The sequence below is a fragment of the Mizuhopecten yessoensis genome, unplaced genomic scaffold (genome assembly GCF_002113885.1).
Source record: "Mizuhopecten yessoensis strain PY_sf001 unplaced genomic scaffold, ASM211388v2 scaffold9171, whole genome shotgun sequence".
NCBI classification, from domain to species: Eukaryota; Metazoa; Mollusca; class Bivalvia; order Pectinida; family Pectinidae; genus Mizuhopecten; species Mizuhopecten yessoensis.
The window spans coordinates 52,323-69,767 of record NW_018407914.1 but is presented as its reverse complement, the minus strand read 5'-3'; the positions used below and the strand labels follow the sequence as shown (position 1 = coordinate 69,767).

Here is a 17,445-nt window from a genome sequence, read left to right as displayed (position 1 = left end):
GCCCTGGCCCCAGGGGTTGGGGTAGGAATCCCAATTTTACAATTTTGAAGCCTCATCTACCAAGGATGATTCTGACCAAGTTTGAAAAAAATCCATCCACTGGTTCTTGAGAAGAAGTTGAAAATGTAAAAGTTTACGCACGACGGACGACGGACGACGACGGACGAAGAGCGATTAGAATAGGTCACTTGAGCAAAGCTCAGGTGACCTAAAAATTCTACAGACAAACAGACGGTAATTCTTACAGATCATCTGCATATCTGATGTATATAGACAAAGTCTAGGTTACTGATACTGCAGGTAAACCGCCATGCTTTGTCCACCTACTTCTGATGCTGAGAGAAGAAAAAGTATCACAAACAATCTAGAGTCCCTTATCTCTGGGCAAACTTCAAGGTAGGAGGGTAATAACTCTCTGTTCATCCTTTACTTGTTGATATAAATTGACCACCAGGCCTCCACACATCACGATCTTTACAAGTCTCGACTTACCGCTCATGCCAGTGGTGAGCTGTGCCAGGCGAGGGGCAAGCTCCTTGTAATCAGCTGTCATCTTTAACTTCTTCATATATACATGGAAGATTTCCTCTCTCTCATCCACTGTTGGAAAGTCAATTTGTATCTGTCTGTCAAACCTTCCTGGTCTCATCAGAGCCTGTGAAAAAGTCAGTATCCCAGTAAAATCTTCTTTAGTCTCATAACAGCCTATAAAGCCAAGAGGCCTGAAGGGCCGAGTCACTTACCTGAATATTTAAACAAGAGGCCCAATGGGCCTGCATCGCTTACCTGGTATTAATCTCACAATTGTAACCTTAAAAGTGGACTAAAATAAAGCTACAGGCAAAATATCAGTTAATTTACTTAAGTCATTCAGAAGTACATGTTAAACGATTTAAACACATTTGACCCCTATGACCTTGAAAGTTAAATACTGACATTAAATTTAACAAACTTCATAGCCCTTCATCCCAGAATGCAACTTGTCAAATATCACCACCCTAATGGCCCTATGCCGTTTGCTTACTGAAAAGATGACTTTTAAGATTTATGCACTGTGGACAAGATGTGACCTAGAAAGTGTGTCAAGGTCATTCACATGAACAAGCAATCACCCTGGACACTTTAGTTATTCAGAAGAAGTTTTATTTATGTGTTTTTAAGACAAATAACCCCTGTGACCTTGAATATGGGAGACAGTCATTCATTTGAACAAGCTTGGTAGTGCTTCATCCCAGCATGTTAATGGCCAAATATCATCATCCTGGGCCTTCAAGTTATTCAGAAGAAGTTGTTTAAAGATTTTAACATATTTGACCCCTGTGACCTTGAAAATGGGCAAAGCTCATTTATTTGAACAAACTTGGTAGCCATTCATCCCAGCATGCTACTGGCCAAATATCATTAGCCTGGGCCTCTTGGTTTTTCAGTAGAAGTTGTTTAAGTAAAAAGTTGACGACGGATGGCTGGCCGGATGCCGGACGCCGCACCATGGCATAAGCTCACTTGGCCTTTAAGGCAAATTGTTCTCATAAAGATTTAGTACATTTATTGCAAATAATTCCCCCTGTTTTGTAATATCTGTATATGTATCTAGTTACAGCGCCTACTGTATAGTATCTAGTTACAGGGCCTAACACATAGTATCTAGTTACAGGGCCTACCGTATAGTATCTATAGTCACAGGGCCTTCTGTATATTATCTAGTTACAGGGCCTATCGTATAGTATCTAGTTACAGGGCCTACAGTATAGCATCTAGTTACAGGGCCTACAGTATAGTATCTAGTTACAGTGCCTACCGTATAGTATCTAGTTACAGGGCCTACCATATAATATCTAGTTACAGGGCCTACAGTGTAGTATCTAGTTACAGGGCCTACCGTAAAGTATCTAATTACAGGGCCTACCGTATAGTATCTATTTACAAGACCTACCATATATTATCTAGTTACAGGGCCTACAGTATAGTATCTAGTTACAGGGCCTACATTATAGTATCTAATTACAGGGCCTATGGTATAGTATCTAGATACAGGGACTACCCTATAGTACCTTGTTACAGGGCCTACCGTATAATATCTAGTTACAGGGACTACCGTATAGTATCTAGTTACAGTGCCTACCGCATAGTATCTAGTTACAGGGCCTACCTTATAGTATCTAGTTACAGGGCCTACAGTATAGTATCTAGTTACAGGGACTCAGTATAGTATCTAGTTACAGGGTCTACGGTTAGTATCTAGTTACAGGGCCTACCGTATAGTATCTAGTTACAGGGCTTTCTATCAAGTATCTAGTTACAGGGCCTACTAGATATTATACGGAAGGCCCTGTAACAAGGTACTATAGGGTAGTCCCTGTATCTAGATACTATACCATAGGCCCTGTAATTAGATACTATACTGTAGGCCTACCGTATAGTATCTAGTTACAGGGCCTACCGTATAGTATCTAGTTACAGGGCTTACCGTATAGTATCTAGTTAAAGGGTCTACGGTTAGTATCTAGTTACAAGGCCTACATTATAGTATCTAGTTACAAGGCCTACCCTGTAGTATCTAGTTACAGGGCCTACAGTATAGTATCTAGTTACAGGGCCTACAGTATAGTATCTAGTTAAAGGGTCTACGGTTAGTATCTAGTTACAGGGCCTACATTATAGTATCTAGTTACAGGGCCTACAGTATAGTATCTAGTTAAAGGGTCTACGGTTAGTATCTAGTTACAGGGCCTACATTATAGTATCTAGTTACGAGGCCTACCGTATAGTATCTAGCTATAGGGCCTACCATATACTATCTAGTTACAGGGCCTACCGTATACTATCTAGTTACAGGGCATACCGCATAGTATCTAGTTAAAGGGTCTATGGTTAGTATCTAGTTACAAGGCCTACATTATATTATCTAGTTACAAGGCCTACCCTGTAGTATCTAGTTACAGGGCCTACTGTATAGTATCTTGTTACAGGGCCTACAGTAAAGTATCTTGTTACAGGGCCTACAGTATAGTATCTAGTTACAGGGCCTCCTGTAAAGTATTTAGTTACAGAACCTACCGTATAGTATCTGGGGGCAGGGACTACCGTATAGTATCTAGTTACAAGACCTACCGTATAGTATCTAGTTCCAGGGCCTACAGTATAGAATCTAGTTACAGGGCCTTCAGTATAGTATCTTGTTACAGGGCCTACAGGATAGAATCTAGTTACAGGGCTTACAGTATAGTATCTAATTACAGGGCCTACGGTATGGTATCTAGTTACAGGCCCTACAGTATAGTATCTATTTACAGGGCCTGCAGTATAATATCTAGTTACAGGGCCCACAGTATAGTATCTAATTACAGGGCCTACCATATAGTATCTAGTTACAGGGCCTACTGTATAGTATCTAGTTACAGGGATTACAGTATAGTATCTAGTTACAGGGCCTACAGTATAGTATCTATTTACAGGGCCTACCGTATAGTATCTAGTTACAGGGCCTACCGTATAGTATCTAGTTACAGGGCCTACATAATAGTGTCTAGTTACAGGGCCTACAGTATAGTATCTAGTTACAGGGAATCAGTATAGTATCTAGTTACAGGGTCTACGGTTAGTATCTAGTTACAGGGCCTACCTTATAGTGTTAAGTTACAGGGCCTACCGTATAGTATCTAGTTACAGGGCCTACAGTATAGTATCTAGTTACAGGGCCTACAGTATAGTATCTAGTTACAGGGCCTACAGTATAGTATCTAGTTACAGGGCCTACAGTATAGTATCTAGTTACAGGGCCTACAGTATAGTATCTAGTTACAGGGCCTACAGTATAGTATCTAGTTACAGGGCCTACAGTATAGTATCTAGTTACAGGGCCTACAGTATAGTATCTAGTTACAGGGCCTACAGTATAGTATCTAGTTACAGGGCCTACAGTATAGTATCTAGTTACAGGGCCTACAGTATAGTATCTAGTTACAGGGCCTACAGTATAGTATCTAGTTACAGGGCCTACAGTATAGTATCTAGTTACAGGGCCTACAGTATAGTATCTAGTTACAGGGCCTACAGTATAGTATCTAGTTACAGGGCCTACAGTATAGTATCTAGTTACAGGGCCTACAGTATAGTATCTAGTTACAGGGCCTACAGTATAGTATCTAGTTACAGGGCCTACAGTATAGTATCTAGTTACAGGGCCTACAGTATAGTATCTAGTTACAGGGCCTACAGTATAGTATCTAGTTACAGGGCCTACAGTATAGTATCTAGTTACAGGGCCTACAGTATAGTATCTAGTTACAGGGCCTACAGTATAGTATCTAGTTACAGGGCCTACAGTATAGTATCTAGTTACAGGGCCTACAGTATAGTATCTAGTTACAGGGCCTACAGTATAGTATCTAGTTACAGGGCCTACAGTATAGTATCTAGTTACAGGGCCTACAGTATAGTATCTAGTTACAGGGCCTACAGTATAGTATCTAGTTACAGGGCCTACAGTATAGTATCTAGTTACAGGGCCTACAGTATAGTATCTAGTTACAGGGCCTACAGTATAGTATCTAGTTACAGGGCCTACAGTATAGTATCTAGTTACAGGGCCTACAGTATAGTATCTAGTTACAGGGCCTACAGTATAGTATCTAGTTACAGGGCCTACAGTATAGTATCTAGTTACAGGGCCTACAGTATAGTATCTAGTTACAGGGCCTACAGTATAGTATCTAGTTACAGGGCCTACAGTATAGTATCTAGTTACAGGGCCTACAGTATAGTATCTAGTTACAGGGCCTACAGTATAGTATCTAGTTACAGGGCCTACAGTATAGTATCTAGTTACAGGGCCTACAGTATAGTATCTAGTTACAGGGCCTACAGTATAGTATCTAGTTACAGGGCCTACAGTATAGTATCTAGTTACAGGGCCTACAGTATAGTATCTAGTTACAGGGCCTACAGTATAGTATCTAGTTACAGGGCCTACAGTATAGTATCTAGTTACAGGGCCTACAGTATAGTATCTAGTTACAGGGCCTACAGTATAGTATCTAGTTACAGGGCCTACAGTATAGTATCTAGTTACAGGGCCTACAGTATAGTATCTAGTTACAGGGCCTACAGTATAGTATCTAGTTACAGGGCCTACAGTATAGTATCTAGTTACAGGGCCTACAGTATAGTATCTAGTTACAGGGCCTACAGTATAGTATCTAGTTACAGGGCCTACAGTATAGTATCTAGTTACAGGGCCTACAGTATAGTATCTAGTTACAGGGCCTACAGTATAGTATCTAGTTACAGGGCCTACAGTATAGTATCTAGTTACAGGGCCTACAGTATAGTATCTAGTTACAGGGCCTACAGTATAGTATCTAGTTACAGGGCCTACAGTATAGTATCTAGTTACAGGGCCTACAGTATAGTATCTAGTTACAGGGCCTACAGTATAGTATCTAGTTACAGGGCCTACCGTATAGTATCTAGTTACAGGGCCTACCGTATAGTATCTAGTTACAGGGCCTACAGTATAGTATCTAGTTATAGGGCATGCAGTATAGTATCTAGTTACAGGGCCTACCGTATAGTATCTAGTTACAGGGCCTACAGTCAAGTATCTAGTTACAGGGCCTACAGTATATTATCTAGTTACAGGGCCTACAGTATAGTATCTCGTTACAGGGCCTACCTTATAGTGTTTAGTTACAGGGCCTACCGTATAGTATCTAGTAACAGGGCCTCCAGTATAGTATCTAGTTACAGGGCCTACTGTATAGTATCTATAGTCACAGGGCCTACCGTATAGTATCTAGTAACAGGGCCTACAGTATAGTATCTAGTTACAGGTCCTGCAGTATAGTATCTAGTTACAGGGCCTACCGTGTAGTATCTAGTTACAGGGCCTACAGTATAGCATCTAGTTACAGGGCCTACATTATAGTATCTAGTTACAGGTCCTACAGTATAGTATCTAGTTACAGGGCCTACTGTATAGTATCTATAGTCACAGGGCCTACCGTATAGTATCTAGTAACAGGGCCTACAGTATAGTATCTAGTTACAGGGCCTACTGTATAGTATCTAGTTACAGGACCTACCCTGTAGTATCTAGTTACAGGGCCTACATTATAGTATCTAGTTACAGGGCCTACCCTGTAGTATCTAGTTACAGGGCCTACAGTATAGCATCTAGTTACAGGGCCTACATTATAGTATCTAGTTACAGGTCCTACAGTATAGTATCTAGTTACAGGGCCTACTGTATAGTATCTATAGTCACAGGGCCTACCGTATAGTATCTAGTAACAGGGCCTACAGTATAGTATCTAGTTACAGGGCCTACTGTATAGTATCTAGTTACAGGACCTACCGTATAGTATCTAGTTACAGGGCCTACCATAAAGTATCTAGTTACAGGGCCTACCGTATAGTATCTAGTTACAGGGCCTACCGTATAGTATCTAGTTACAGGGCCTACTGATAGCAGGTTATTTCCATGGGGATGATACTCTGCGATTGTGCAGGTCAATAATGTGATTGTGAAAATATGATCTGTAGAATAATTCAAAAAGCGTAAAAATGAGCCAGGATAATACATTTTATAACTACAATCAATAATAGCATGCATGTGGTTGTGGCAGTTCATATACCTTAAGAGTAACAAGAGGCCCACAGGGCCTGTATCGCCCACTTGGATATCTAAGCAATCATTGCAAAATGTTCTCCAAATAAGATCCCAGGGATAGGGCCAGACCCAAAGGCCAATCCTTGTAGCATATCTGTATTTGATTTTTCATGCCCAGCAATTGTATGTACGGTTACAGGGTGGAGATCTTAACTGTTTCCAAGTTGTGACTCAGGAACTAGGTCCCTAGGGGTTCGGTCAGACACCAGGGTCTATTCTAATATCATGACTGCATTCATCTCTTTATGCCAAACAGTTGTATATGTAGTTTTGGGGTGGGGATCTCAACCATTTCCAAGTTATGACCAAGGGGTTAAGCCTCCAAGGGTGGGGCAGACCCCGTAGCATATGTGCATTCGTCTCTTTATATTCAGCAAGTGTTTATATAGTTTTAGGGTGGGGATCTCAACTGTTTCCAAGTTGTGACTCAGAAACTAGGTCCCTAGGGTTGTGGCCAGACCCAAGGGTCAATATTAATATCATGATTGTGTTTGTATCTTTCTGCCTAGCAATTGTATATTTAGGTTTTGGGTGGGGATCTCAACTGTTTCAAAGTTATGACCCAGGGACTATGTCTCCAAGGGTGCGCCAGATCCCAGAGCCATCCTGGAAGCATATGTGCATTCATCTCTTTTTACTCAGCAATTGTATAATTATGTGGTTATAGGGTGGGTATCTCAACCATTTTCAAGTTATAAACGATTTTTTGGCCCCACCACTTAGCTCGGGGGGTCAGCCTGTCCAATTGTATAGTTGTTAATCCCCACCACCTAGGGATGCTTCCAACAAAATATGATTGATATCCAGTGCATAGTTCTAGAGAAGAAGTCATTTATAGCAAAGTAGCCAAATTGCCGCCTTTTGGCCTCGCCCCTGAGCCTCCATGGTTCCAGTCAAATTTAGTTGAATTAAAATCAGCGGTTAGAAAGAAAATATTGTTTGAAGAAATTGTTGACGTAAGGATGACGGACAGACGATGGACGACACAGTATGGCATAATGTTTTATATTCTATATAGGTTATAGTCCCTTAGGTTACACTCTAAATCATCATCATTATTAGTTTGGTGCTTTGTCTCTACAGCACCATGTGATGGTTCTATAAGCATGTCAACAGTTTGTCTCTACAGCACCACATGATGGTTCTATAAGCATGTCAACAGTTTGTCTCTACAGCACCATGTGATGGTTCTATAAGCATGTCAACAGTTTGTCTCTACAGCACCACATGATGGTTCTATAAGCATGTCAACAGTTTGTCTCTACAGCACCATGTGATGGTTCTATAAGCATGTCAACAGTTTGTCTCTACAGCACCACATGATGGTTCTATAAGCATGTCAACAGTTTGTCTCTACAGCACCATGTGATGGTTCTATAAGCATGTCAACAGTTTGTCTCTACAGCACCACATGATGGTTCTATAAGCATGTCAACAGTTTGTCTCTACAGCACCATGTGATGGTTCTATAAGCATGTCAACAGTTTGTCTCTACAGCACCACATGATGGTTCTATAAGCATGTCAACAGTTTGTCTCTACAGCACCATGTGATGGTTCTATAAGCATGTCAACAGTTTGTCTCTACAGCACCACATGATGGTTCTATAAGCATGTCAACAGTTTGTCTCTACAGCACCATGTGATGGTTCTATAAGCATGTCAACAGTTTGTCTCTACAGCACCACATGATGGTTCTATAAGCATGTCAACAGTTTGTCTCTACAGCACCACGTGATGGTTCTATAAGCATGTCAACAGTTTGTCTCTACAGCACCACGTGATGGTTCTATAAGCATGTCAACAGTTTGTCTCTACAGCACCACGTGATGGTTCTATAAGCATGTCAACAGTTTGTCTCTACAGCACCACGTGATGGTTCTATAAGCATGTCAACAGTTTGTCTCTACAGCACCACGTGATGGTTCTATAAGCATGTCAACAGTTTGTCTCTACAGCACCATGTGATGGTTCTATAAGCATGTCAACAGTTTGTCTCTACAGCACCATGTGATGGTTCTATAAGCATGTCAACAGTTTGTCTCTACAGCACCACGTGATGGTTCTATAAGCATGTCAACAGTTTGTCTCTACAGCACCACGTGATGGTTCTATAAGCATGTCAACAGTTTGTCTCTACAGCACCACGTGATGGTTCTATAAGCATGTCAACAGTTTGTCTCTACAGCACCACGTGATGGTTCTATAAGCATGTCAACAGTTTGTCTCTACAGCACCATGTGATGGTTCTATAAGCATGTCAACAGTTTGTCTCTACAGCATCATGTGATGGTTCTATAAACATGTCAACTGTTTGTCTCTACAGCACCACGTGATGATTCTATTAGCATGTCAACAGTAGAACAATGTTCACACAGTAAGGTCCAACTTCTACCTTGTCTAAGACATCAGAGCGGTTGGTTGAGGCGATCATAATGATCCCTTCAGTGGTTCCCATACCATCAAGCTCCACTAGTAGCTGGTTCAGTGTGTGTTCTTCTTCAGAGTCAGCCGCACTCCTGTAATATAGCAACAGACTAGAAAGTTGTTTTTGTGAACAAAATCATGTCTCCCCTTATGAGCCAATATGAATATTTGGAAGAATAGAAAGGTTACATCAAGATTAAGGTGTGTAAACTCTAAACCATTAAACTTTAAAATTATTCATGTTAAATTGTCTTAACAGTTTTAGTTAAATTGGTTAAACCTATGGTACTAAAGAGACACACTTCGGTATAAAAAATTACCAAAGGTCTATATCTCTTTATATAGTGAGACACATGACCTAATTTTAGAGTGCGACACTCCTACTTCCCAAGATACATAACTATAGCAAGTTTGGTCAACATAGGCGAAATAACATGGAAGTTATGCCGTGGACAAACTTTGGTATACAAAATAAACAAAGGGCCAAAACTCTGTATATAGTGAAGCACGAGACTTAATTTCAGTGCACTGCGCACCTTCTGTGAGTGATGCAGGTATACTTCAAGTTTGATTAAGATATCTTCAACAGTTCAAAATGTACTGGCTGTACTGACAAGAATTTACTGAAAATGTTGCACTTATTTGACCTTTGACCTTGAGGTGAAGGTTGCAGTGACCTAATTCCAGTGCACTGCACACCTCCTGTGGGTGATGCTGGCATACTTTATCACATCCAAATAGCAATGGCTTGATATCAATCAAAGTTCCAGCATACAAAATCTTTTCACATAACTATATACTGAACAAAAACGTTCCTTGCCAAATTATTTGGAATCTTTGATTTGTACAAGAGGTCCAGCGGGCCTGTATCACACATCTGGATATTTAAGCAATCATGTCAAGATACTCTCATACTGCAAACCAACAATGCTACTTGCCAAATACCATTACTCTAGCCTTATAGGTTATTCAGAAGAATTTCTTTGCATGTTTTCAACACATCCAAACCTTCTGATCTTGAAAGAGGTTCAAGATCATTTATTTGTTGAAGCTTGAATGCACTCTAAGCAAGCTACTTGTCAAATACGACCCCGCTGGTTATGAAGTTTTTACATATTTGACTCCTGTAGCCTTCAAAGTAGTGAGAAGTGATTCATCTGAACAACTGTGGAAGGCCTTTATCCCAGGATGCTGCTGGCTTTATATATCACAACCCTCAGCCTCTAGCTTTATATCACAACCCACAGTCTCTGGCTTGTTCAAAAACAAGAGGCCCAGGGGCCTTAATAGCTCACCTGGTATTTTANCAAGAGGGCCAGGGGCCTTAATAGCTCACCTGGTATTTTATTTTTCAATTTAAAACCTGCTGAGTACCATACAGGTTTATCAAAGGAGTGCAAGAAACAAAGTTGCAAGAAGAACTACATATAAATCTGTTTTGGTGGGAAAGACATCTTTCATTTATAAATATTAAATTCCCTTTACCTTCAGGCCAGGTGAGCTAAAAACCTGTCTTTTAATGTCTTATTCAGACAACTGTTAACAGACCACCACCCCAGCCCAAATTTACACGTGTATATACAGGTAGTTTAAAACAATATTGTTCAACAGATCAGGTGAATAACTAAACAATAGTCGAGTGATACTTATTACAGTAAACAAAAAATTAAGTGTGTTTGAGAAGAATTGTCATTTCACTCAGAACAAACGATCGATGGAGACTTCTTAAAGTTCTCAACTTACACGACTGTGATTTCGGTAATTACCATGATTAAAGCTAACTTGTTACGAAAGATATTGTTGAAATGATGGCGGTTCCTGTAGTGGTCCAACAGATGGGTCCACGTATATTTTTCCTTTATTTAAGATGAAAACTGGAAAGAGAATCCAGTAAAAAATTGACCTTAAATAAAGCCGACGGCATTTTGCCGAAAAACGGACCAGTGTTATTGTTGTTAGTACTTTGGCGTTGAGAATTCGAAGTTCAGGGATGTTATTAAAGGCTTGAAGTATTGATGAGGAAATAGAAATGATATGTGTGCTAACATAAACATGTTTAGTTGCGCTGATATTGGATGTTAATTTTGTACGAGAGTGCTGTCGTGAACATCTCTAAATGGACTCGATTTCAAGAATGAAAACCTGCCAGTGTACAAGTACATACTTCATCCAATCAGATGGAGGATATCATAGGCTTAAAGGTTACATTACATGTACATGCTTCATCCAATCAGATGGAGGATATCATAGGCTCAAAGGTTACATTGCATGTACGTACTTCCTCCAACAAGATGGAAGATATCATAGGCTTAAAGGTTACATTGCATGTACGTACTTCATCCAATCAGATGGAGGATATCATAGGCTTAAAGGTTACATTACATGTATGTACTTCCTCCAATCAGATGGAGGATATCGTAGGGTTAAAGGTTAAATTGCATGTAAGTACTTCCTCCAATCAAATGGAGGATATAATAGGGTTAAAGGTTACATTGCATGTAAGTACTTCCTCCAATCAGATGGAGGATATCGTAGGGTTAAAGGTTACATTGCCTAGCAGGACACTTGTGCAATCAATGGTTTTGCTCAACTGCATTAAATACCAGTCTGTATTTCCACTGCTAAAGCAACAATATTGGCAGTTAGAAAAATGACCTTTTATTTGTTCCAGCACATCAATGAATATATTGTAAGTTTGGAAATTAGTTTCGTCAAATCTGTTCACTGAACTTGGTGAAAAGATTGTAAAGTACGTAGCCCTTCGTCAAATGTGGTGACGGTCGCAAATTTGGAGTTGCACAACTATTTCAACGACCGTTTGGTATATTTTCGTCAAACATGGTCGCTCTAATGTATCAAATGTCGTCATTTAACGTAATTTTGAAGTCAGTTTTGGGTGGTCGCTGGTCGTGTTAGACACAATCGGGAGGTATGAACAGTGGTCACATAAAACAGATAGTCTTTTAATACAGATGGTCGCTTGAGCAGATTCGAATGTATATTTAGTATAGCTTCAAAATGTCTCTCGTTTTATCATATGATCCTACAAACTTTGATGGTAAGTTTTGGGGAGTGAATCTCCTGCAGGGACAGAACATTGAATGAGAAGGTTACTAAAGCTGGGCTAGGGGAACTCACCCTTTCCGTTTTTTTCCTATGGCATCTATCTCATCTACATAGATAATGCAGGGAGCTTGTTGACGTGCTTCTTTGAAAAGATTTCTCATTCTGGACGCACCAAGCCCTAAGACACAAGAAAGGCACAGAATATGTTAAACATGATACAGAGAAAAAACGTTCTTGACGCCCACCATTGAACATGCATCTTCATTAGTTCTTTGTCAGTTCAATCTTTTCTCTCCTTTTCTCTAATCTGTTTGATCGAGTCATGATAACAGTAAATGCACCTTGAGGTAACTTTTGATTTAAACCTAATACTGCTGTGTATAAAAGACAACCTTCAAAGTGAGTCATTTCATACATTTACTAGTACAGTACTTAATGTGAAAGAAATAGAATCGATCATTGCAATATGAGAAAGATCTGTTTAGTTCTTCCTTCAGGCATTTTGTTTTATGATCAGTCTCGAAATATAACATGCACAACGAGGGATCAAGGGAATCAACATATCAAATTTGAGAAAGATCCCTCAAGTTATTCCTGAGAAAAATGCACTAAATGTCAAAAATCGAAGATGGCCGCCAATCGGCCATTTTGTTTATCTGATCAGTTTCAAAAGCAAAGATAAACAATAAAGGACAGTGGGGAACCTACATATAAAATACGAGAAAGAACTCTCCAGTACTTCCTGGGAAATAGCACTAACAAACCTTAACTGTCAAAATCAAAGATTTGTTTATCTGATCAGTCTCATAAGAAAACATGCACAAATACATACCAAGAGGAACCTACATGTCAAATTTGAGAAAGATCTCTCCAGTCCTTATAGAGAAATAGCTATTACAAACCTTCACTATCAAAATTCAAGATGGCTGCCTGTCCGCCATTTTGTTTATCTGATCAGTCTCAAAAGTAAACCTGCACAACCAGGCACCAAGGGGAGCCTGCATATTAAACTTGAGAAAGATCCCTCCAGTTCTTCCTGAGAAATAGCGATAACAAACCGTCACTGTAAAAATCTAAGATGTCTGCCTGTCGGCCATTCTGTTCCTACACAACTACAGACCAAGGGGAACCTACATAACAAACTTGAGAAAGATCCCTCCAGTACTTCCTGAGAAATAGCCGTAACAAACTTTCACTGTCATAATCCAAAATGGCTGCCTGTCGGCCATTTTATTTATCGGATCAGTCTCAAAAGTGAATAGGCACAAATAGGGACCAAAGGGAACCTACAAATAAAATTTGAGAAAGATCTCTCTGGTACTTCCAAAGAAATATCGATAACAAGAATTCTTTAAGGACGGACCACTGAACATGGACACAGGTTAACTTGAATAGCCCATCATCAGATGAAAAAGGCTTCCCTATTTCAAGATAATGATTAAATAAGTTTTGGAATTCAATTGAAATTGTGATATCAATCAATTTATATATATATGTTAGGTGAGACAGACTTTTTGACAAGTCCAGTGTTTACAGTGTTCTCCACCTAAAATACAAGTCCAGTGTTTACAGCATTCTCCACTTAAATTACAAGTCCAGTGGTTACAGCATTCTCCACCTAAAATACAAGTCCAGTGTTTACAGCATTCTCCCCCTAAAATACAAGTCCAGTGTTTACAGCATTCTCCTCCTAAAATACAAGTCCAGTGTAAACAGCATTCTGCACCTAAAATACAAGTCCAGTGTTTACAGCATTCTCCCCCTAAAATACAAGTTCAGTGTTTACAGCATTCTCCACTCCATCTGGTTCTGTGTCATAGCTTTTCTGGGAGTCAATATGTATGCCACATGCATGACATATTTTTTTTGTTACTGGAATGAATTTTGTTTTAATGTAATCAATATTTGTTGCCGACTAGAACTTACCTCCTAACATTTCCACAAACTGTGAGCCTGCCAAAGCAAAGAAGGGAACGCCAGCCTCTGTAGCCACTGCCTTAGCCAGAAGGGTTTTCCCACAGCCAGGGGGCCCCAGGAGCAGCACTCCACGGGGATGCTTCCCGCCAAGTTTCTATGAAAGACGTAGATATTTATCATGTATAGTGGTTCATTAGCCTATGATCAGTTAAGAAAATTATATTTTTTAATATCAAAATTTATTTCATATAAATGTGAAAAATATTAGTATTTTTGTATTCAGCACTAAACCCGAGTGTATGTCATGCATAACAATACTTTTAGAGCTTTTATCTGACTCACTGTATACAATCTGCTGTTTTTCTTAATTTTATCCTTATTATAACTAAAAGTACCTATTTCTTCTATCTATTTGGACTGTTAAGGTGTTATGGGTTCACCACACTTCTGACTTACTCTAACATTTTCTGAGCTCTTCAGGTAGTCAACAAACTCCATGACTTCATACTTTGCCTCCTTCAATCCCGCTACTTCCTTAAACGTTACTCCATTTCCTTGTTTGGAAAGAATGTCTCCTCGTACGTAACCTGCATTAGCCTAATAAAAGATGAGCATGCAAAAAATTAACCGCAGAATCTACATTAGGAAATAATAAGGTTTCTCACAATAAAAGAAAAAATTGTAAGACATGAACGCTCTAGCTTTCAAGTAAATAAGAAACTTTTTTCGACAAATTTCTATAAATAGTGAAGATGACCTTGACCTTTGGTTCCTGAAATAGGAACACATTTGAAGTATTTATATAATTGACTTGGTGGATTAAAATCTGTTAAATGATCTTACTACATAGTTTGACCCATGCAGGAGGCCATGGAGGAGCCCCGGAGAGACGAGAGTTGACATAAGCAGGAACGAAGATATGAAAGCCAGAGGAAGGAGAACCAGACATAGTTGAAACATTTGCTGTAAATATTTGGATTTTAAATCTTATGAAAAGTCTCAAAGTCATCACTACAACAGTTGGAGAAATTACATAGGAAACCACAATTACAACTACAATTGTTACTAATCTCCCAACGCTATCATTCAGGCAGTGGGCGACTACAATTGTTACTAATCTCCCAACGCTATCACTCAGGCCGCAGGGGACTACAATTGTTACTAATCTCCCAACGCTATCACTCAGGCAGTGGGCAACTACAATTGTTACTAATCTCCCAACGCTATCACTCAGGCAGCGGGCGACCACAATTGTTATTAATCTCCCAACACTATCACTCAGGCCGCAGGGGACTACAATTGTTACTAATCTCCCAACGCTATCACTCAGGCAGCAGGTGACTACAATTGTTACTATTCTCCCAAAGCTATCACTCAGGCAGCGGGCGACCACAATTGTTACTAATCTCCCAACGCTATCACTCAGGCAGTGGGCAACTACAATTGTTACTATTCTCCCAAAGCTATCACTCAGGCCGCAGGGGACTACAATTGTTACTAATCTCCCAACGCTATCACTCAGGCAGTGGGTGACTACAATTGTTACTAATCTCCCAACGCTATCACTCAGGCAGCAGGGGACTACAATTGTTACTAATCTCCCAACGCTATCACTCAGGCAGCGGGTGACTACAATTGTTACTAATCTCCCAATGCTATCACTCAGGCCGCAGGGGACTACAATTGTTACTAATCTCCCAACGCTATCACTCAGGCCGCAGGGGACTACAATTGTTACTAATCTCCCAACGCTATCACTCAGGCAGCGGGTGACTACAATTGTTACTAATCTCCCAACGCTATCACTCAGGCCGCAGGGGACTACAATTGTTACTAATCTCCCAACGCTATCACTCAGGCAGCAGGGGACTACAATTGTTACTAATCTCCCAACGCTATCACTCAGGCAGCAGGTGACTACAATTGTTACTATTCTCCCAAAGCTATCACTCAGGCAGCGGGCGACCACAATTGTTACTAATCTCCCAACGCTATCACTCAGGCAGCGGGCAACTACAATTGTTACTATTCTCCCAAAGCTATCACTCAGGCCGCAGGGGACTACAATTGTTACTAATCTCCCAACGCTATCACTCAGGCAGTGGGTGACTACAATTGTTACTAATCTCCCAACGCTATCACTCAGGCCGCAGGGGACTACAATTGTTACTAATCTCCCAACGCTATCACTCAGGCAGCGGGTGACTACAATTGTTACTAATCTCCCAAAGCTATCACTCAGGCCGCAGGGGACTACAATTGTTACTAATCTCCCAACGCTATCACTCAGGCAGCGGGTGACTACAAAACACTAAACAAGTTACTGAACAAGTGTTCTGTAAATTAAAGCCGTTTTGATGCCTTTTTTCATCAGACAAGTATTCTGTAAATTAAAGCCATTTTGATGCCTTCTGTCCTCATACAAGTGTTATGTAAATTAAAGCCCTTTTGATGCCTTCTGTCATCAGACAAGTGTTATGTAAATTAAAGCTGTTTTGATGCCTTTTGTTATCAGACAAGTCTTCAGTCATCAGACAAGTGTTCTGTTATAAGACAAGTGTTATGTAAATTAAAGCCGTTTTGATGCCTTCTGTCATCATAAATCCATTTTGATGCCTTCTGTCAGCCTGACAAGTGTTCTGTAAAGCCATTTAGATGCCTTCTTAACCTGACAAGTGTTCTTTAAAGCCATTTTGATGCCTCCTGTCATCAGACAAGTGTTTTGTAAATTAAAGCCATTTTGATGCCTTCTGTCATCAGAGAAGTGTTTTGTAAATTAAAGCCATTTTGATGCCTTCTGTCATCAGACAAGTGTTTAGTAAATTAAAGCCATTTTGATGCCTTCTGTTAGCCTGACAAGTGTTCTGTAAAGCCATTTTGATGTCTTCTTTCATCAGACAAGTCTTCTGTTGTCAGACAAGTGTTCTGTAAAGCCGTTTTGATGACTTCTGTTAACAGACAAGTGTTCTGTAAAGCCATTTCAATGTCTTCTGTCATCAGACAAGTCTTCTGTTGTCAGACAAGTGTTCTGTAAAGCCGTTTTGATGCCTTCTGTCATCAGACAATTGTTTTGTAAATTAAAGCAATTTTGATGCCTTCTGTCAGCCTGACAAGTGTTCTGTTAAGCCATTTTGATGTCTTCTCTCATCAGACAAGTCTTCTGTTGTCAGATAAGTGTTCTGTTAGGCCGTTTTGATGCCTTCTGTCATCATAAATCCATTTTGATGCCTTCTGTCAGCCTGACAAGTGTTCTGTAAAGCCATTTAGATGCCTTCTTAACCTGACAAGTGTTCTTTAAAGCCATTTTGATGCCTTCTGTCATCAGACAAGTGTTTTGTAAATTAAAGCCATTTTGATGCCTTCTGT

General features: G+C 40.0%; 1 protein-coding gene across 2 annotated transcripts in view; it reads right to left on the bottom strand.

Annotated features, from left to right (window-relative positions):
- Positions 1 to 17,445, bottom strand: part of LOC110457513 (paraplegin-like) — a 65,809-nt gene that overhangs the window by 23,374 nt on the left and 24,990 nt on the right. For both annotated transcript variants that reach the window (XM_021508827.1, XM_021508828.1), the window contains exons 8-12: positions 14,536 to 14,676; positions 14,089 to 14,233; positions 12,235 to 12,340; positions 9,065 to 9,188; positions 493 to 655 (exon numbers count right to left, since the gene is read on the bottom strand). In XM_021508827.1, coding sequence (XP_021364502.1) covers positions 493 to 655; positions 9,065 to 9,188; positions 12,235 to 12,340; positions 14,089 to 14,233; positions 14,536 to 14,676 — 679 coding nt within the window. The remainder of the gene's footprint in view (positions 1 to 492; positions 656 to 9,064; positions 9,189 to 12,234; positions 12,341 to 14,088; positions 14,234 to 14,535; positions 14,677 to 17,445) is intronic.